This window comes from Cryphonectria parasitica (genome assembly GCF_011745365.1).
Source record: "Cryphonectria parasitica EP155 unplaced genomic scaffold M406scaffold_3, whole genome shotgun sequence".
Lineage (NCBI taxonomy): Eukaryota > Fungi > Ascomycota > Sordariomycetes > Diaporthales > Cryphonectriaceae > Cryphonectria > Cryphonectria parasitica.
Genome location: NW_024468911.1, coordinates 2,084,038 through 2,102,535, shown reverse-complemented (window position 1 = coordinate 2,102,535; position 18,498 = coordinate 2,084,038). Strand labels below are relative to the sequence as shown.

The following is an 18,498-nucleotide window of genomic DNA, read 5'->3' as shown; positions in this document are numbered from 1 at the left end:
CGAGCCCAACGACTTTCCTCTTCTCTTACACTTCTCGGCCTTTTCTGGTCAAGTCTTTCTATCCCCCACACCCTCTCTCCTGGACTATCCTGCTGCTGCTCTTCAATGGCCACACACTCCTGCTCGCTGTTGATTATTGCATCGTTACTCGACCCTCGAAGGGCTCATGATGAAGCCGGTTCTTGCAGCACAACTGGCTGTATTGCCGTTCCTTGTACACGTCGCTGCTTATCGGACTAAGCATGCCTCTTCACGTGTAAGGCTCCTGAACACACCGAGTGATACCGTTATGCTTGGCCAAGGACAGAGATGTGGGTTTGAATGGAAAGATGGTGGAGTCTGTAGGGACGGTCTCTGCTGCTCATTGAAGGTGTGACAAGAGACTCTTTCTCCTTTTCCCTCTTCCTGAACGGCAGATGCGTTCACCAAAGAATATTCTCGACTGACCCAAGCGTACTCCAGACGCAAAGATGTGGCTCTGACAGCACCTCCTGCAGCGCCAACAACTGCGTGCCCTTATACAGCACCGGCTGCGACACACAAGGCAGCGTAAACGGCGAGCTGCGTTGTCCTCCCCCTAGCAGTCCAGACAACAACACCAAGAAGGCCAGCAAGCGCCAGCCATCCCTAGCTAAAACCTCGACTACGAACCTTGGAAACCATACTACACCGTACTCCCCCTTCCCACCCCTCGACTACCTCGCCACCCTCCCACGCCCCGAGCTGGGCTCCGTCCCTTACGGCCAGATCATTACCTCGTGCAGCGTGCCTGGGACGGTGGCACTCACTTTTGACGACGGGCCCTGGCGGTACACGTCGGACCTCCTAGACCTCCTGGAGCGCGAGGAGGCCCGCGCCACCTTCTTTGTGTGCGGCGGGAACATGGCGGACGCCCAGCTGACGGGGTACGGCCACCCGCGCCTCCTGCGGCGGATGCTCGCTGCGGGCCACCAAGTTGGCAGCCACACTTGGGCGCACCCGGATCTGGCGACCACTGGGGAACGTGAGGCACGCCGCCAGATGTGGCGCAATGAGCAGGCTCTGGTCGGTATCCTGGGCCTGCTGCCCACGTACTTCCGCCCGCCGTACCTGTCGTGGGCACCGGAGACGCTGGACCTTATGGCGGTGCTGGGATACCACGTTGTCAGCCTGGACGTCGACACGCGCGACTGGGAGGGCGACTACGACGCTGCGCGGCGCAACTTCGAGACGGCACTGGAGGGGCTCGACCCGGACTCGTCCAGTAGGCTGGTGTTGGCCCACGATATACACGAGAGGACCGTGTACGAGCTTGCCGAGTTCATGATCACCGAGGCCAGGGAGAAGGGGTACGACCTGGTCACCGTTGGGGAGTGCCTGGGCGATGAGAGGAAGAACTGGTACCGGAACCCGTACGATGGCCGCTCGTGGAAGCAGGAGTATATATAAGCTGAGGTAGGGCGGGAGGCGTAAACTGTTGCTGTTCTGGTTGTTGTAGACGGCCAAAATGATCATCATCAAAACACACCATCCTAGCAAATACCGCATAAGAAGAGAACAGGCTCTAGGCTCATAGACTTCCCCGAATCGTACAGATATCATTATTTTTTTCTTCTCTTTTCTTCTTTCTGTCTTTCTGGTTTCAAATTGCACATGAGGACGAGACTTATCCAGAGCCACATATGCGTGCCGTCAGCCACACCACAGATAGCATGCACGCCTAAAGAGATTCCACCCGGCGGCACTCGCTTCTGTCATCCATTGCGACAAGATGCTATCGCCCCATGTTCCCTCGTCGAGGGCGCCTTTCCCCCCGACTCACCATCCTTCTTGGACCACTGGACTCCGTGACATATGTAGGCGTATCGCGCTCTCACGAATACTTTCATCACTCCCTGCCTTCCCAAGGCCCACGCTGGTTCTGTCTCTCTCTCTCTCTCTCTCTCTCTCTCTCTCTTTGTTTCTCTCCACCCATTAAAACAGCCTCACCCCAGTGGTTCCTCGTCCACCCAGCGTCTCCTGCACCCAGCCTTGCAACTCCCTGACGTGGGCGAAGAGGCTCTGCGTGTCTGCAGCGTGCGGCTTACCGCTCCTCTCGTCGAGGTGCGCGATCTCTTCCAGAGCCTCTTGGCAGCGGTGCAGAAGATCCTCGACCCATCGGCCGATGCCCCCGGCGGTGCCTTGGGTTTCGGCCTCTCGAGCCCACCGGAGCAGAGCCTCGGCGATCCACCCCACGACCACCTTGCGCCGGCGCCCCGTGAAAGGTGCCTCCTGTGCGTCCAGGATCCGCTCCAGGACGCGCGTGATGGAAGGATATGGAACGTGGAGGTTCAGGAAGAGAAGGACAGGCCATGCCGGGTTTGCCCCGATGCGCTCGTCCTGCCCGTGCTCAATCGAGTATCTGCACAGGTATGTCAAGATGAACTCGATGGGGAAGATGTGGTCGTTCAGCGAGGTCCGGTGTGCGATATCCTGAACCTTGGCCATCACGTGTTCGTAGGGCAGCGGAGGCTCCATCACATTGGGATTGTCACGGGGCCGGCCTGCTGCCTCCCATTCCTGTTCTTGTGCCTCCACCTCCTCGTGCGCGGCCTCAATCAAATTGCGCCAGGTGTCGGCGATAGCGCGAGGATTGTGGTGGTCGGCAACATGGAACACAAGGAGCGATATGTCGTAGTATTGTGCAGGGCTCACGTATGAGTTCCAGAGCTGCTCATCTGTCAGTCATGGCCTAAATCTCATGCATTATCATATCATCCACAGCAGACTCACATCATTCAAACTACGGATGGGACCGTTAAGAATTCCCTCGGCCTCGTCTTTGCGCTCGTCAGGTATCCTCGAGTCGGCCAAGAGCCTTCGCAGCAGGTCGTCCTGGATGTGGGCTATCTCGAGCATCGTCGCGACTGCGTGATTCAGGACCTGCTGAAGCTGGGGGCTGACACCGATCGTGGCTACGCTTGCGTTGGCCTTGGCTTGACCAAGCAACTTGATGCGGTCTTCGAGGCCGATGTCGAATTCTTCGCTCTCGGCCAGTCTGTACTGAACCTCGGCGGCTGCGTAGAAATTGCGCCGCATTGTGTAGTAGCGGCAGAGCAGCTCGGCATGCTCGCGGTGGGTCGCGGCAAGCTTCTGGAGGAAGGTGACGACGTGGGGCGAGTCGACATTCAGGAGGCGCTCCGTGAACCCACGCGCGATGTACCATTCATAGAGATCGTATTGAAACACCTCGTCGCCGGCACCGTTGACAACATCGTATGCCTCCCTCAGCTTGGTACCAAAGAGGGTTGGCCGTCCGTCCATCATTTCGGCTTCTCGGGTTGAGACAGTATCGAGATGCGTTAGAACCTCGTGAATGAAATCATAGCACCGTTGGCGCTCGGCGAAAGCCGCTTCCCGAGGATCATTGGCAGGTTGGTTGTCGTTGAGCCATGATAGCGCTGAGTTGCCACGATCCTTTTCTCTCGCCACTTTCAGACATAGCTCAATAGCGCCCGCGTAGTATTGCAGCCCAACATACTGCTGGACAGCGCCTTCGAGATTAGCGAAGGTGAGGTTGCCAGCAACCCGCTCAAACAGACGCAGGCTGTCGTTGAGAAGCTGGCGGAGGACATTGGGATTGTTGACCTGTTCTGACGCCCGCTTCAGGTGCTCCTGCGCCTTGAAGATCACCACGTCGTCAGGACTGCAGAAGCTACCACAGCGCCGTCGCAGAGCTTCCGCTACTGTTTCCACATTTGCACCACTCTCAATGTTGCGGTTGACAATAGCCTTGACAAGAATCTTTGCGAGGTCGCGACCCGTCGTTTGAGAAAACAGTTGCTCGTACGTCAAGTTGCGGAGTAGGTCTTGTGTGGGCGGGTCAAGACGCACAAAGATGTCGGAGACTCGCTCGTCGAAGAGCATCACTACAAAAGAAATGCCCTCCGAGATGCCTTCCATGAGCCGCTGCAGAGCGTGGAGGCCCTGGTGCTCTGCCTGGATCGCAATCTCCTCGTGTCGGTTGCGGACCGTGGAGAGATCTTGCGGGCCAGACAGACCTTGGATGACACCACGGTTGGCGTGGAGGAAGTTTCGGAGGCGGTCCAAGCTGTCTTGAACAGAGTTGAGCTTGGCCATGGATATGGTCGACGTCACGACGACTGCACTCGCAGCGTCGATTCCCTGGACGATGACCTTCGCCTTCCACAGACGGCGGATGAGGCGAGTAAGATATGAGCCCAAGGCATGATATCGGTATGAAAGCCTCACGGAGTCTATCGAGATTTGTTGCCCATCCGTTTCGCCGACAGTCGGCTGGCCGCCGAAGTCTATGAATGTAGATCGTGCTCGGTCTTGAGTGACCTGGTCGAGCACACGAGGAGCGCCGTTACGCAGATCGTTGCCTTGACCGCAGGCCACTGCAAGAGCAGTTGAGATGGTCTCTTGTCGTCCGTACAGGTAGATGAATCGGCGCACCTCCTCCGTGATTCCTTCTTCACCCGGAGCCTTTCGAATGACCGTCGCGAAAATGTCGACGAGGCGCCGTCGTCGAAGAATTTGGATTCCCTCGCTGGTCATGATGGCAAATTCTGGAGGTGCCTGGTCAAACTGGACCGCGAGCTCGTTGCCGAAGCCCATGGGCTGCCCAGCAGCAGCGAAGGGTGGAGTCATTAAGCCAATGGCAAGGACTCTCGCTGCTCCTATCTCAATCCAGCTCGCGTGCTCGTGGTATCTCAATGGCGCCCCTGGCGTAGCGCCGGCTAATCTGATGCGGCCAGACTCGGGTGCTGAGACGAAGATGCGATCTTTCAGCTTGTCCTCCTTGGTCACTGCGTCAAAAAAGTAGCCAGGCGCAAAGCGTTGGCCAAGTCTGCTCGTAACCAGCGACGTAGAGTTTGTGTCCAGGACCTCGCCGTTGTCCATACCGAGTTGTCTGGCTGCTGCAGACTCGCTCCTTGGCGGAAACTTGACAAATTGGACCTGCATGCTCTGGGGGGCAGCGTTCGATGACAGGCTGCTCATGTAAGATGCGGTGTTGGTTGCGCTGAGGAAGATCCGGCAACCGGTGTCTGTCAAGGCCATGAGGTGAAGCTTCGAAGCCTCGTTGGAATGGATCGGACTGATGGATACAATGTTCATCTGGTCAGTGAGCAGCTGAGATCTCGTGATCATGTGAGTGATCTCACGAAGGCAAGATAGCTTGTCCTTCTCGATACACTTGACTAGCTTGTTCTGGCCGTCCATGTGGTAGGTACGAATCGTCGACTTGGTAGACAGCGTGTAGAGCAGCTTTCGGCTGTCGTCGATCACCATGTCGGCAAGAGCCTCGTTCGTCTTGGGTGTCCAGAGGGCGCTGGGGTAAGGAATGATGGCTGCCGGATTGGGTAGTGCAGAGGACCATCCCGGGTGCGTATGATTGATCTTTCCAACTCTACTGGAAAACCACCGCTCTTCCTGCTGGTAGTAGAGCTCATGCACATCCGTATCGGTCGTACCGCCAAAGAAGATCCGTCCATCCGCGGAGCCCACGATGAAGCTAACATCCATCCCGCCCTTGTGCACTGACATCTTGGTCGAGAAGATCCTAGGAGCTTGACCAGCGTTGTCCTGGGACAGGCCGAGAAGTATCACCTCCGTCGACGTGGCGACAACAAGCATGTGCTTGATAGTATCCACGAACACACCCGGCCGTGGGGGGACAAGGGCGACTGCCGTGATCCTATGAGGCGAGTCCTCATAGCCAAACAGCTCAGGCTCTGGAGAGGTGTAGTCCCAGAGGTAGAGAGCATTGTCGATGTGAACGTAGGCTAGGTGTACCTCAGGGAATAAGCCCATCTTTGTGTGGATTTGACCACCCTGGAAGCGGTGGAAGACCTCGTCGGGCATCGGGTAGATTGCGGGCTTGTGGAAGGGTGCCCAGGCTGGGTCAACGACGGCCAGGTCATAGTCGGATGAAGCGCCAGCTACCAGAAGATATCGGTCAGTATGAGGAGGGCTGGTGAGATGGGAGAGATGGGGTCTACTCACGCCTGCAGTACGAGTCCAGATCTGGGAAGCTGCCGTCAAGTTGGAGCAAGTCATTGATGAACCTGGCAGCTTTCTGAGCCGGGGGTGTGTTGTCGGCAGCTGGCTGCGCCGCGACCAGAGGTGCGGCTTGAGGGCCAGCAGGAGGTAGAGGACGAGGAGTAGGTGATGGTTGTCGGCCAGCTGGTGTAGTCAGCCTGTTCATGGCAGTTTGTCGCGGCGGGCTGGTGCCCAGAGGTCCTCGTCGCGTTGTACCAGCCGCACCAGCTCCAAAGAGATCTCGTCGCAGAGGATCGGCCGCAGGCGCAGGAGTGTTGAGGAATGCGCCGGGCACAGGGCGCACGGGGGTAGTCGTGGCCATGTTATGCCAGGTATGTATTTAGTCCTTCCAGGAGGAGGCGGCTCGGTTTTCGAGAACGGTCTTGTCGCTGTCCGTGTTGCCGACGACGCCTCGCGGTCGATTCGAAGACGAACTGGCCGGTCGGCGACGGGCAACGGCAGCAGAAGCGAGGCAGCTCACGAAAGCCGCGATCCGTCTCTGCGCAAAGGAGTCGAGAGATCCTGGGCAGGATGCAATGGTCCAAGCTCGACTCGCAGCATGCAGCGACGGGTCAGTGTTTTGGTAATGGCATTAAAAAATCCTGAAGTAGATGCCAGAAGTCATCAATGGAAGGACAATGTCGCTTGAAAAGACTGCTGCTGTTCTGACAATGAGGTTGCAAAGCACAACCAAGACGGGATCAGTTGCAGCTACAGATGCTTGCCTGCCTTTGAAGCAGGTCATAAACACCTGAATTTCTTTGCAGGGATCAGAGGCAGCTGAGTGGAGCTAAGTTGTGGGTGGGAACGCGTGCCCAGCGCGTGGGAGTGAAGGCAGGCAAGGCAGGCTAGGTTTGTTTGGGTAGCATCCTATGCGCTGTTCTGAGAGATGTTTCAACACTTCCAATAAAGCTGATGTCGAAAACTAAGTATATTGTAATTGCTTCATTATATATATATATAGGCATCATATGTACTAAATGGAAGAGAATTGTTCTTCCAGTGTGAAGTTGTATTGGGTATTACATCTGTATCTTGATGTGAGCTGCAGGATGTAGAAACTACATATATGAACTGCTTTTCGCAGGCCCTGGCCTCGACCCGGGACAGTTCTATGTACAACAGCATGCTTGATGAAGCTAAGGCCTCCATCAATTGATGTACATTATGCAGCTTGAGCACCTGTCCAGGGAAAGTGATATTATGCTATTCATTCCGCCGATCTTCTGCCCGCCAGAGCTTAAGCCTTTTTCGCCTCGCGAGCAGCCTTGCGCAGAGCCCTGGCACGGATATCTTTGTGAGACACCAGGTTGAAATAGATACCAATCTTGCTCCCGAATCCGATCGTATTCTCGACCCACCAAAGCACGAGAGCATGAGTCCACCAAGGCGTGTAGGTGTAAGCAATATTCTGCGTCCTGCCCTTTCCGATCTTGCCCAAGGTATTCTTGACAAATGGACCCGGGTTGGGGACGTTCAGGCTTGGGCGCCGAACCTTGCTCATGGCCGAGCAGACAAGCCAGCTGAGGACGATGTAGACATCGACATTATCTTCCTTGAGCTCACCAGCCAGCGCCGTGCTCCAGTGCTGCAGGAAAGCCTTGCTGCCGCTGTACGTCGCCAGGTACGGGATTGGCATCCAGCCGCTGAAGGAGCCCATGGTCAGAATGAGCCCACGCTTGCGCTGCACCATTCCGGGCGCAATGACCTGGGTGGTCTTCAGGGTGCCAAGGCAGTTGATGGTGACAATGTCTTGCAACTCCTTCTTCTCTGTCTCGAGGAAGCGGGTTGGTATGGAGTGGCTCTGGCCGACGTTGTTGATCAAGATCGCGACGTCGAGGCCTTCAACCAGCTCGGCCAAACGGGCGTAGTCGGCTTCGTTGTCCTGGGAGTAGTCCATAGCGAGGACCTTGGTCTGCACGCCGGAGAGCTCGCTGGCCAGGGCGTCTAGCTTGGATTGGGTGCGGGATACGAGGACGATGTTGAAGCCTTTAGAGGCAAGCTGCTTGGCGTACTCCTTGCCGAGACCGTCAGAGGCGCCGGTAACGACGGCCCATGAGCCTTTGGGGCCATATTTTCGGAGCTGCGCAGAGACCTGATGTCAATGCTTGTTAATAGGCGTGGTGAAGAGGGCGCAACATACATTAGTCCCGCTGAGCACGAAAAGTTCCAGCAGCAGCCAGATGTAGCTCAGTACGCGGCTGGCGAGGACGAAGGCGCCCACACCCGCCAGAGCCCATTGGACCGGCTGGGGAATGGAAGAGGTGATCTCAACGATGCCAGCCATATGGAAAACTGTTCGAGTGAATGTGAGAGCTGCCAAATCACCAAGGATGGAAGATTTTTGAGGGGTGAGGAGGGGAGAGCCGCTCAACAGATCAACAAATCACGAAATAGATTTCTAAGGGACGAGGTTGATCTACTACTATCTAAAATACATACCCGTAGGGCACAGCACTAGCAGTGTGGCAGGTATCCTTGGATAGGAGCTATACCGCTAAGGACGGGCGGGAGCTTGGACCCAGTTGCGAGCACTCCACGAACTCACACAATATCGACTCCTGCACTTCTTAGATTGCTTCACTCGATTGACTGATAACAGGCCGCCGGATAATTGAGATCAGTCGTATGGACCTCGTCGACATGGATAAGCTACTTACCTTCCTCCCCTCAGCAGAGGACGGCATCTTGCCATACTACGTGCTAGTGGTAATGCGCTCCTGATTCGAACTTGCTGCACCAAGACACCGTCTAACTTCTCTATCTCCTTAGGCATCGGTCGCAGCCATAGGCAACTCAATCCAGAACCTCTTCACCCTGCATTACACACGGCGCATATATAACGGTCTCTTCGTCCCGAATACTAGCATCGCGAATGCCGACTCCGTCCAAAAGCTTACACCCATCACCTCTGCCGCTACCCTTAAGGACAAGCCCACTGCAGCAGACCAGGTCACGCCACTTGCGGCGCGTCTGTTTGGTGTCTACACGATCCTGGCAGCAGCAATCCGTTTGTACGGTGCTTATCGACTGAACGATCCCGCCTGGTACCAGCTATGCTTGCTCACGTACGTGCTGGCGGCATCCCATTTTGCGAGCGAAATACTAGTTTTTAAGACATGCCGAGTGGGTTGGGAGCATGCCTTCCCGCTCTCGGCAGGATTTGGTGGAGCTGTGTGGATGGTGCTGCAATATTCAAACTATGTGAAGGCATAAGATACACCAGAAGGTAACACGGTCGCGTCAGCAGAAAAACAGAGCTAGGAGGCAGTGACTGAACGAGGGAAAGCAGAGACTACTATTGTCACGGCTTCTTCCTCCTTTCCTTTGAGGAAGAGGGATGGACACAAGATAATGCGCATAGTTCATGTACACAGTCTCAGACTGCCAGTGTATTTACTGCGCCAGCTTCTTGCGGTAAAGCTCGCCTCCCAACCCTCTCAGCCTTGTGGCCGCCTGCTCCGGCGTGATGTCCCGCTGCGGCTCTGCCATCAACTCGTATCCGACCAGAAACTTGCGCACTGTTGCGGAGCGCAGCAGAGGTGGATAAAAATGCATATGGAAGTAGCTATTCTCAGCCTCCTCCTCGGTGCACTCGAGCGGCGCTTGGTGAATTCCCGAGCCTGTGATGTTCAGTCAGCCGACCACTCTGCTGTCAAGGATGGAAGTGCCAGGGCTCTGGGCCAGACTTACTGTATGGAAAGCTGCATTCAAAGAGGTTGTCGTATCGCCTTGTGACCTCCTGCACCGCTTCCGCAAACAACAGCCTCTCCTCATCCGTCAAGTCTACCAGAGCACGCACATGCCGCTTCGCGATCACCAGCACCTCGAACGGCCAGATTGCCCACCACGGACACACAATGACGAAGCCATCGTTCTGCCAGACCAGCCGCTCGCCCTTCTCGATTTCAAGCTTGACGTAGTCAGCAAGTAGGTGGCGCCCGCCGTGCTCGGTGCGGTACTTGGTCATGGAAACGATTTCCTTGCCGGGCTCCTCAGGGAGCGTTGACGTGGTCCAGATTTGGCAGTGCGGGTGCGGGTTCGAGCAGCCCATTGCTGCGCCCTTGTTCTCAAAAATCTGCATGTACCGGAGCTGGTCCTTGGGTCTCTCGACCTCGCTCTCAGGGGCAGCCTCTTTCTGAAGGAGGGGCAACTTCGCAGCAACGGCGGCGAGAGGGTTCGAGGGGGAGAGGTGGCTCGCATAGATGCGCGTCCAGGTCTCGATGACAGGAAGGATCTCGGCGGGTGTCATGTCTGCCAGGGTCACGGAATGCGTGGCGCTAAAGGTGAGGACGAAGCACTTGCCAGTGACGGGCTGCGCGCGGAGGAGCAGCGCGGAAAGGTCATCGCTGCTGGTCGGTTCCGGTGGTGTGTAGGCAGCTTGTTCTTCCTTGACGGCGCTGTAATCGTTGACGAAGACGAAGGTGTCCTTGTACTGTGGGTTGGAACCGCCTTGTGCTCGTTCATTGCCGGGACACAGATAGCACTATGCACCGGACAGTGATCAGCAAAAAAAATTTCCGACTATGGCATCTTCAAAAGCGAGAAGAGGGAAAGACTAGCCAGACCTTGGGGTCATAGTCCGGCAGCGTATTGGCCTGCGCAGACTCCTGTTGTCCTCTACACCACACAATGTCAGAGCTGTGCCTCATGTATTCGACGTCGCTGGATTGCTCACTGCCAAGGTCTCTTTGTTCGGTGTGGTGACACGAGTAGCCATGAGTTCGTCAGGGGATTGAATCTACGGTGAGATATATCGTCAAGGATCTTGTCTGGCATGTTGCGTTTTAAGTTATAGGCGCGGAGAGAGGAGGCGGGAAACAGAGCAGAAACAGGGTCGTCTCTAGAAGCTGAGATGATAGGATCAGAAAGACAGCTGATGAGCAGTCCGAGTTAAAATGCGCTAGATATATACAGGAAGAATATATAAAGAAAATATGGAAGGACCAGGTGGTAGAAGCGCGACTTTTTGGCTCCCTGCTTCCTCTCACGACAGTGGTGTTACTGAAGCAATCCGCTACCGAGGCTGCTACATGTCAAGCTCCTTGGTGGGGTTCTTTAGGCTTTGCAGCTATTTGGTCGCCAAAACGGCTGCACTCGGCTGAAGCCGTTGTTGTCCACTCGGGTAAGATGGAGCCGAAGCGGAAATGAACTGGAGCTGTTACTTTAATTTGCAGAAGTATTGTTGTTACTGAATAGCAGTGGCCTACTACAATACAATATGTCCAAAATCCTAAGTTACACTCCTTATCCGATCAGTTACAGGCGCATAACGATGTATGGCCCAAGTTTTGGCTTATTTCTTCACGGCTCGTATACAGTCAAGCACAGGCACATTGGATGAACCTGGATCTGCTTATGTCATATCTGCCGCCTATCCTATTGTGGAGGGGGAAGCTAGCTCCTTCTACCCTTGTTCTCACATGCCTGTGCCTCTCCACTGCTGAGTGATGGGCTCAGCCCCAGATCTCCAAACTGGCCTGTGCACGAGTATGAGTCGCGATTCTGGACTACACCTCAACCACCATCCGTCAACATCCAGCATCCATCCATGCTGACGTAAAGCCATCAAGGTTGACGCGTCGCATCAAAAAGAAACAGTTAAGAGCGCGCACTGGACCTTTCCCGAGCGCCACAGCACGCGCAATTTGTCATACCGTCCCTGAAGCCTGCTGTCCTGCGCGCTGGGGCTGACATTCTTGGATATCATCTGATCGCTGCTGCTGCGGCTGCTGCTTGAGCATTGAAACTATGGGGGTCATAAGGAAGAAGACTGGTGGTCGGGGAAGTGAAGGGGGCGTCAAGTATATATGTGATGTCTGTTCAGTGGACATCACCTCAACTGTTGGTTTAACCCCCCTCCTCCCACCTCCTCTGCCTGGCCCATGTCCCCTCAGCTGCAGTCGCAACGATGACCGGTTCCTCCCTTTGTCCCCGATTGCTAACCTCGCTCGCTAGGTTCGGATACGATGCGCCCATTCCACCTGCAACGAGTACGACCTATGCGTCCAGTGCTTCGCGAAGGGCGAGGCGAGCGGCAACCACCAGCCTGCTTCACATCCTTACCGTGTAATCGAACAAAACTCTTTTCCGATATACGATGAGGACTGGGGTGCAGATGAGGAACTGCTGCTTCTGGAGGGCTGTGAGATATATGGACTCGGCTCTTGGGCCGACATCGCAGATCACATCGGCGGGTATCGCACCAAAGACGAGGTTCGCGATCACTACGAGAAGGTCTACATAGAATCTTCACGATTCCCACTTCCGGAACGATGCAGTCCGCAAGATACATCATTAGCCATGGCGACCACCAGGGAAGATTTCCAGGCACGGAAGAAGCGACGAATCGAGGAACGAAAAGAGGCCATCAAGAACGCCCCGGCGCCCCCTCCCAAGACGAAGCCTACAGCTAGTGTTCCTTCCTGTCACGAGATCCAAGGCTATATGCCGGGGCGGTTGGAGTTCGAGACAGAACACGCAAATGAGGCAGAAGAGGCTGTTCAGCTTATGCAGTTTGACCCGGGTGACGGAATCAACCCCAACACCGGCCAGCTCGAGCCCGAGATGGACTTGAAGTTAACTGTCATGGACATTTACAACGCCAGACTTACACAGCGCGTCGAGAGAAAGAAGGTCATTTTTGAGCACAATTTGCTTGACTATCGAGAAAATACAAAGCTCGACAAGAAGAGATCGAAGGAAGAAAGGGATATTCTCAACAAAGCAAAGCCATTCGCACGGATGATGAACCACAAGGACTTTGAGGATTTGAACCATGGTCTCATTGATGAGCTGAATTTACGAACTGCTATTGCACAGCTGCAGGAGTGGCGGAATCTGGGAATTGGCAGTCTCCGCAGCGGGGAGAAATATGAACACGAGAAGGCACAGCGGCTACAAAAACAGATTCCGATGGGCTCAATGGATCGCGACCGGCTGGCAGTGCAGCAACGGAACAAACCACAGCCACCCCCCGATCCACCAAGCGGAGCCTCTCTGCTAGTTGCCCCGGAGCTACCGATCCGAATGGCGACCAAGAGTGGTGGGGTGAACGGCATAGTCAACGGGGAAACCAAACTTACTAATGGCGATCATGCCAACGGCGTGAATGGGGCCATCGTGGTGAACGGCATGGAGCCGAAGCCAAAACACATGCCGCAGGCCATCTCTGGTATTACCCCTGTGCCGATGAGTCAGGAGAGCGCGCCCGATGCTCATCTTCTCACGCCCGAGGAGGTCAAGTTATGTGAGGTGTGTCGCCTGCAGCCGAAGCCGTGGCTAATGATGAAGGCCGAGATTATCAGGGAAGCCACCAAGGGCAACGGACTGCTCAAGAAGAAGCAGGTGAAGGAGATCTGCAAGGTGGACCCGCGGAAGGGTGGCATGATTTTCGATTGCATGGTTGCGTGGGGATTCATAGGCAAGGCTTGAGAGCTCTGATGAACAGATCTGAGGCTTTGCTGCATGCAGAGCATGCGTCTCGCTATAATACATCATTTCAGGAAAGAAATGGATGCAATGCAACAAATCAGTTGTGAGCGATATTCTTGGGGCCATATTTCGTATGCTACTTTAAATGAGTGCATTGTGAAGACGATTTCGACTTGCAGATATGAGCTTGGGCGGCGCTGCCACGAAAGAATGGCCCTGGCAAGTCCCTCAATTGTGTCACGATAGGAGACCGTGGCCGATAGCCTCCAGCTGGGGGTTTGTGAAGAATGCTGAATACAGTAAGTTGGAAAACAAGTTTTTTTGTGAGCATGAGAGGGCTAGTCAGTCCAGCTCTGGTGGTGCGAATTATGCCAACGTGAGGAGCAAAGGTGAAAAGGTAAAATTAATATGCCAATAATGAGGTCAGCACCCCTGCGGTTGAGTTGGGGCTGATGTCTAGAAAAGAATGTTGAAAGGTAACGATATCGAATCAAGCCGCCTCAAAACGCCATGCTGATGATACCATCGTTTCAAGGCATACCGTTTGCCAGACGTATTGGTAAAACGGCATCCAAAGTCATGCACCGTGAGATGCGTTTGTATCATTTCATAAGACAATCCGTACCGTCAGTCTGGGGATTTCACGTTGATGATGCGTCTTTTCAAGCCCCACCAGCCTTTGCAGAAAAGACAGCGCCGCCGGACTTGAGAGGTGATATGAACACCTGGCAAACAGCCCCTTGCCATGGACTGCTGGAAGGCGATCTTTGCGAGTTGGTGCTTCTGGCCGTGGCCCGGGCTGGAGGGGCCAAAGTCGTGGTCAGCCTCTCACCAATCCACAGCCCAGCCGTTCTCCTCCAGAAACTCTGCACAGGCAGCCCGAAGATCGAGGTTGGGCCGCAGATCGGAGACTTCGAGGTGCTCGCGCGTGATGGGGTCTGTTTTGGACCTCTTGAGGTGTTCCATGAGCGACGCCCTCTCGTAAGACTTTCCCGTCTTGGTCATGACCGGGTCGACCATGATTCCGAATGAGATATCGTCAATGGCCCAGTCTGGCACTTCCCGTCGTTTGCCCTGCTCGCCGCGTGCCAGCTGGAACGTGCCCCTCAGCGTTTCTATCTTGGCTTCCCACTCGTCCTGGATATCTCGCAGCTCTGCGTCATTCGTGGCCAGGAGGATAGCGGTGCCCCGCTCGTTCTCCATCAGCTCGACAAGCTCCCTCTCCAGTTCAGATCTCTCGCGTAAGCGTCGGCGCTCCTTATCCTCCCAACGCTCCTTCTTGCACCGCAAGACGAGTTTGGTCACGGAGCCTAAAGACTTGAGGCCGTCTTCAGAGTGGGAGTAGAGCTCATAGGCGTGCTGTGCGCTCTGCAGAGCGTTGTCGAAGTCCTTGAGCTCCAGCTGGGCCTCAGCCTTGTAGAAGATGGCTTTCATGTTATCGGGGGTCAGGGAGAGGCATGTCTGGCAGTCAGCGATGGCATCCTCCCACCGCCTGAGCTTGCATCGCGCCATGGCACGGTTGGTGTAGAGTTTCGGGTCCTTGGGGTCAGCCACAATTCTGAACGTTCTGTGTGTCAGCATGAGATGATCACGAAAGTGCAGAGATGATCAGACCTACGCTTGAGAGTAGAGCCCTTCTGCACCGGCATATTGACCTTTGAGGAACAGCTTATTCCCCTGCTCCTTGAACTGTATTGCGTCCTGCACAGCCATGTTGAATACGCTTATCTATGAATCAGTCCACGCCCGCAGACGCCTTCAGACTGTCTTCACGGCCCCTCTGATGAGGGTCAAATCAAGCGGTGTTGGAGATGACCGCGATTTAGACCAGGCTACGGCAGGTAGTTGGTCCTTCTGCTGCGTAAATGATCTAGATGATGTTCATACGGTGCGAAGTCCTGTGAGAGGATAATGGGGCAAGAAAGAGTCGGGCGAGTTCTAGGTAGAAAGATAAAAGGTTGGTGTTTTACAAGTCGAAAGGTGAGGTCAACGATGAGCGTTCCTGGGTTGGCAAAGCAAGGACGCTTCCTTAAAGTAGCGCTGCTCGGAAGGCGTGGGTTCTGGCACACCACTCACTGGAGACGTATACGGTACCCGGTTCTCGGAGGTGCTTTTGTACTTGGATGTACAAAATTCCCGATTACGGGCCCTGTGACTTGCAGAGCACGCTGAGAGCGGACCGTAAAAAAAACTTGTGAGTCGCTAGGACGATGGAACTATTTTCAAAGGTTAAGAATGAAAGCCACTGAATCGAAAGTGAGTGTTTAAACGAGATATGTGGTCGCTCTTCGGACACATCGACTTGTAAAGTTCACATATGAAGTACACGGTACATCGAGGACATGGATCCTTAGACACTCGTTATTGCAGGGCGAGGCCTGGGCGTCAACCCCGCCTCTGACAGGGTGTTGAGTTCCTGCTTACGATTTGTCACTTGGGCGAACATTCTAGAATGTCTACCCTTAAAGACACCATGTGGTCACACAGATGCTGCACATTCTGCAGAAGTCTCATTCACTGAGATGCCAGTGAATGATGCTTGCACAACTGAGCAAATTCAGTGACTCTTTTCATGCGTGTAATTTGACATTTGTGTGATGCTCGTTCATATAACTATGGCTCGAGCCCCTTTGAAGTTCCCCGCTGGTACGTACGACAGTGGTGTCAGTCAGTAGTTCCCTAGTACCCTGCATGCCACGTTTTGGTGATGAATACCACCGTAGTACAGTACAGATGTTGCGCCATGCACCCTTCTGGCCACGCTAATACAGGATAATGGCTTCCTGGACAGCTTGATGGTACCTGGGATGGCAGATGCCCTGACGCATGGAGCACTTTGTACTCAATTTGATAAGGCCAGAGAAAAATGAGGAATAGAAAAAAAAGAAAGGTTATGTGTCTATCATGCCCGCCCGAAACGTTTTGGCAAGGCGCCTTCTTGTCGAGCTACAAGAAGAGATTCTGAGGTATTTGGATGCGGAAAAGCTGCCTGAGCCCATATATTTCAACAAGATGAACTTCTCGAGCGTGTGTACCAGCCCTTTTCGGACATCAGCAGCACAAGCTATAACGAATGTCGTCACCGAAGCAACGAGGTTTCGGACAAGATCGCCACGTTAACACGTCCTTTCAAAAAGTAACACAGTCTGGAATGCCCCTCTACGCGTATTCCACACGCAGCACGCTCTGAATTCAAACACATGGGACCCTTGTGCGCATGAGAGCTGAGCAGGTCACCACTATGCTTTGTTACATATGTATGACACTTGCAAGAGGGGCTGGGAGGCCACCTCAACGACATCTTGGACGATCGTCACCGGCCGGGCAGCGCGTCCATCAACATCAATTTAGGTCCCACAATGGATGAGCTACATTGCACTCTCGCTTGAGATGGAGAAGAACGTTCGGAGCAAGGCCGCGTTGCCGTGGGACTTTGTGCCGGGGCATGATGAAGTGAAAGAGACACAGTGGGGGGATGTCGGAGGATCAGCAACACTGATGCGGTATCGCGAGGACAGGCCCCCGACCTCGAGCCCAACGGAACATGCTTCCTGGATCATTGGACACACAAGGCAACAAGAAGACAGAGCTCTGGAAGCTCTGAACAATCTTGAAAGCCGACTGGCAAACGAGTAGATGGACCAAGCATCGCGCTTCTGCCTGCTACTCCTACAAATGCATATGAACTTCGTCATCCCGGGTTTGCCGGGAATTAATCACGCAACCTCCCAGAAAACTGTTTGGAGAGTTTCCCACAACTCATTATCCAGCAGAGCATCTTAGAAGTTTCCCTCTCTCCAAGCATGAGCCGCCTTCTCGCCAAGCCTCTGCGCCTTGGCATCGCTCAGGGCACGTTGAACATGTCTACATCCAAACCAGTACTGAAGTCCATGGTTGAGACGCTTCGGGGCCGACTTGAGCGAGCCAACCCCGCGATCGCCATGGCCGCACATAATCCGCTCGCAGCCAAGCTTGCCGCCGAAGCAGGATACGGCGCCGTCTGGGTCAGCGGTTTCGAGCTGTCAGCATCGCACGCCGTGCCGGACGCGAGCATCCTGTCCATGACCCACCACCTGGAGGCCACTCGGGCCATGCGGCAGGCGGTGCAGGACCGCATCCCTCTGATTGTTGACATGGACACCGGTTTCGGCAACGCGGTGAGTGTGGCCTACGCCGTCCCGCAATTCGCTGTCGCTGGCGCTGCCGCGGTTGTTCTGGAGGATAAGACGTTCCCCAAGGACAGCAGCCTCCGCGTCGGCGGGCGGCAGGTGCTGGTGCCGGTCGAGGAATTTCAGGGCAAGATCAGGGCGGCAAAGGACGCGGCCGACGTGCTGGTCGTCGCGAGAACTGAGGCGCTCATCGCGGGCCTGGGACAGGACGAGGCTATCAGGCGTGGACTGGCATATGCCGAGGCAGGTGCCGACGCGGTGCTGATACATAGCAAACAAAAGACACCAGAGGAGATTTTGTCGTTCTGCCGGGCCTGGCCTGATAGTCAGGTGCCGCTGGTGCTTGTCCCGACGAGTTACCCACAGTTGTCTTTCCGCGAGGTTGGTGAGTTGAACAAGGTCGGTCTGATCATCTGTGGCAATCATGCTATTCGGACCGCTGTTTCTGCCATGAGGCGTGTCTTTGCTTCTATTTTGGACGAGGGAGGCCTGGCTGGTGTTGAAGGTGAGATTGCACCGGTGTCAGATATTTTCGATCTGCAGGGGGACGCTCATATGCGTGATCTAGAGATGTCATATTTGCGTTAAGGTTTCAGAAGAAAGAAGATGAATTAGGTCACGGTCATCTGGAAGATTCTAGTTTTGAGTTGGCAATGAACAAGTAACAGAGTTGAGTCTGACAGAAGAAAAAACCATAACCAAATCTATATCTCATTCTAGCATCTAATTTTCTACTGTCAAGGCCAAACCTCACAGGGTGGCCGACCTGGACCGGTTCATCCACCAGGCACCCGTTACCTTTCCAGTCTACATCCCCCAATCTTCTTGACAAAGTCTCGAGTCCCAGACCTCGATATAAAGCGACAGAGGG

General features: G+C 54.7%; 8 protein-coding genes across 8 annotated transcripts; 4 read left to right on the top strand and 4 right to left on the bottom strand.

Annotated features, from left to right (window-relative positions):
• Positions 1-702: 702 nt before the first annotated feature.
• Positions 703-1,386, top strand: M406DRAFT_17775 (family 4 carbohydrate esterase; the record flags this gene model as incomplete). The annotated part of the gene is made up of 1 exon (XM_040915419.1): positions 703-1,386. A coding segment is annotated over one exon (684 nt), but the record flags the coding sequence as incomplete, so codon positions are not given.
• Positions 1,387-1,559: 173 nt separating this feature from the next.
• M406DRAFT_274709 (nucleoporin-domain-containing protein) lies at positions 1,560-6,701 on the bottom strand. Its single transcript, XM_040918229.1, has 3 exons — positions 5,989-6,701; positions 2,752-5,924; positions 1,560-2,688 (listed from the first exon to the last, which is right to left on the bottom strand). The coding sequence occupies exons 1-3, from the start codon at positions 6,344-6,346 to the stop codon at positions 1,954-1,956; spliced, it is 4,266 nt and encodes a 1,421-aa protein (XP_040778218.1). The 5' UTR covers positions 6,347-6,701; the 3' UTR covers positions 1,560-1,953.
• Positions 6,702-7,264: 563 nt separating this feature from the next.
• M406DRAFT_251765 (NAD(P)-binding protein) lies at positions 7,265-8,311 on the bottom strand (the record flags this gene model as incomplete). Its single annotated transcript, XM_040916785.1, has 2 exons — positions 7,265-8,107; positions 8,168-8,311. 2 exons carry the CDS (start codon positions 8,309-8,311, stop codon positions 7,265-7,267), a joined length of 987 nt encoding a protein of 328 aa, XP_040778217.1.
• A 356-nt stretch (positions 8,312-8,667) lies between these two features.
• On the top strand, positions 8,668-9,240 carry M406DRAFT_253754 (uncharacterized protein; the record flags this gene model as incomplete). The annotated part of the gene is made up of 2 exons (XM_040916919.1): positions 8,668-8,733; positions 8,797-9,240. The coding sequence occupies 2 exons, from the start codon at positions 8,668-8,670 to the stop codon at positions 9,238-9,240; spliced, it is 510 nt and encodes a 169-aa protein (XP_040778216.1).
• A 180-nt stretch (positions 9,241-9,420) lies between these two features.
• M406DRAFT_328344 (galactose-1-phosphate uridylyltransferase) lies at positions 9,421-10,803 on the bottom strand (the record flags this gene model as incomplete). The annotated part of the gene is made up of 4 exons (XM_040920318.1): positions 9,421-9,647; positions 9,718-10,510; positions 10,593-10,644; positions 10,703-10,803. 4 exons carry the CDS (start codon positions 10,801-10,803, stop codon positions 9,421-9,423), a joined length of 1,173 nt encoding a protein of 390 aa, XP_040778215.1.
• Positions 10,804-11,775: 972 nt separating this feature from the next.
• On the top strand, positions 11,776-13,458 carry M406DRAFT_253860 (transcriptional adaptor 2; the record flags this gene model as incomplete). Its single annotated transcript, XM_040916927.1, has 2 exons — positions 11,776-11,868; positions 11,983-13,458. The coding sequence occupies 2 exons, from the start codon at positions 11,776-11,778 to the stop codon at positions 13,456-13,458; spliced, it is 1,569 nt and encodes a 522-aa protein (XP_040778214.1).
• Positions 13,459-14,286: 828 nt separating this feature from the next.
• On the bottom strand, positions 14,287-15,417 carry M406DRAFT_288219 (U-box-domain-containing protein; the record flags this gene model as incomplete). Its single annotated transcript, XM_040918780.1, has 2 exons — positions 15,077-15,417; positions 14,287-15,025 (listed from the first exon to the last, which is right to left on the bottom strand). The coding sequence occupies exons 1-2, from the start codon at positions 15,169-15,171 to the stop codon at positions 14,287-14,289; spliced, it is 834 nt and encodes a 277-aa protein (XP_040778213.1). The 5' UTR covers positions 15,172-15,417.
• A 1,901-nt stretch (positions 15,418-17,318) lies between these two features.
• Positions 17,319-18,215, top strand: M406DRAFT_69413 (uncharacterized protein; the record flags this gene model as incomplete). Its single annotated transcript, XM_040925268.1, has 2 exons — positions 17,319-18,132; positions 18,196-18,215. 2 exons carry the CDS (start codon positions 17,319-17,321, stop codon positions 18,213-18,215), a joined length of 834 nt encoding a protein of 277 aa, XP_040778212.1.
• Positions 18,216-18,498: the final 283 nt, after the last annotated feature.

Bases quoted from the DNA above. Each gene is read 5' to 3' on its own strand.
- M406DRAFT_274709 (XM_040918229.1), bottom strand. From the start codon at position 6,346: ATGGCCACGACTACCCCCGTGCGCCCTGTGCCCGGCGCATTCCTCAAC. The intron at 5,925-5,988 runs GTGAGTAGACCC...ATCTTCTGGTAG, and splicing joins TCTGGACTCGTACTGCAGGC to CTGGCGCTTCATCCGACTAT. The intron at 2,689-2,751 runs GTGAGTCTGCTG...ACAGATGAGCAG, and splicing joins CCATCCGTAGTTTGAATGAT to CTCTGGAACTCATACGTGAG.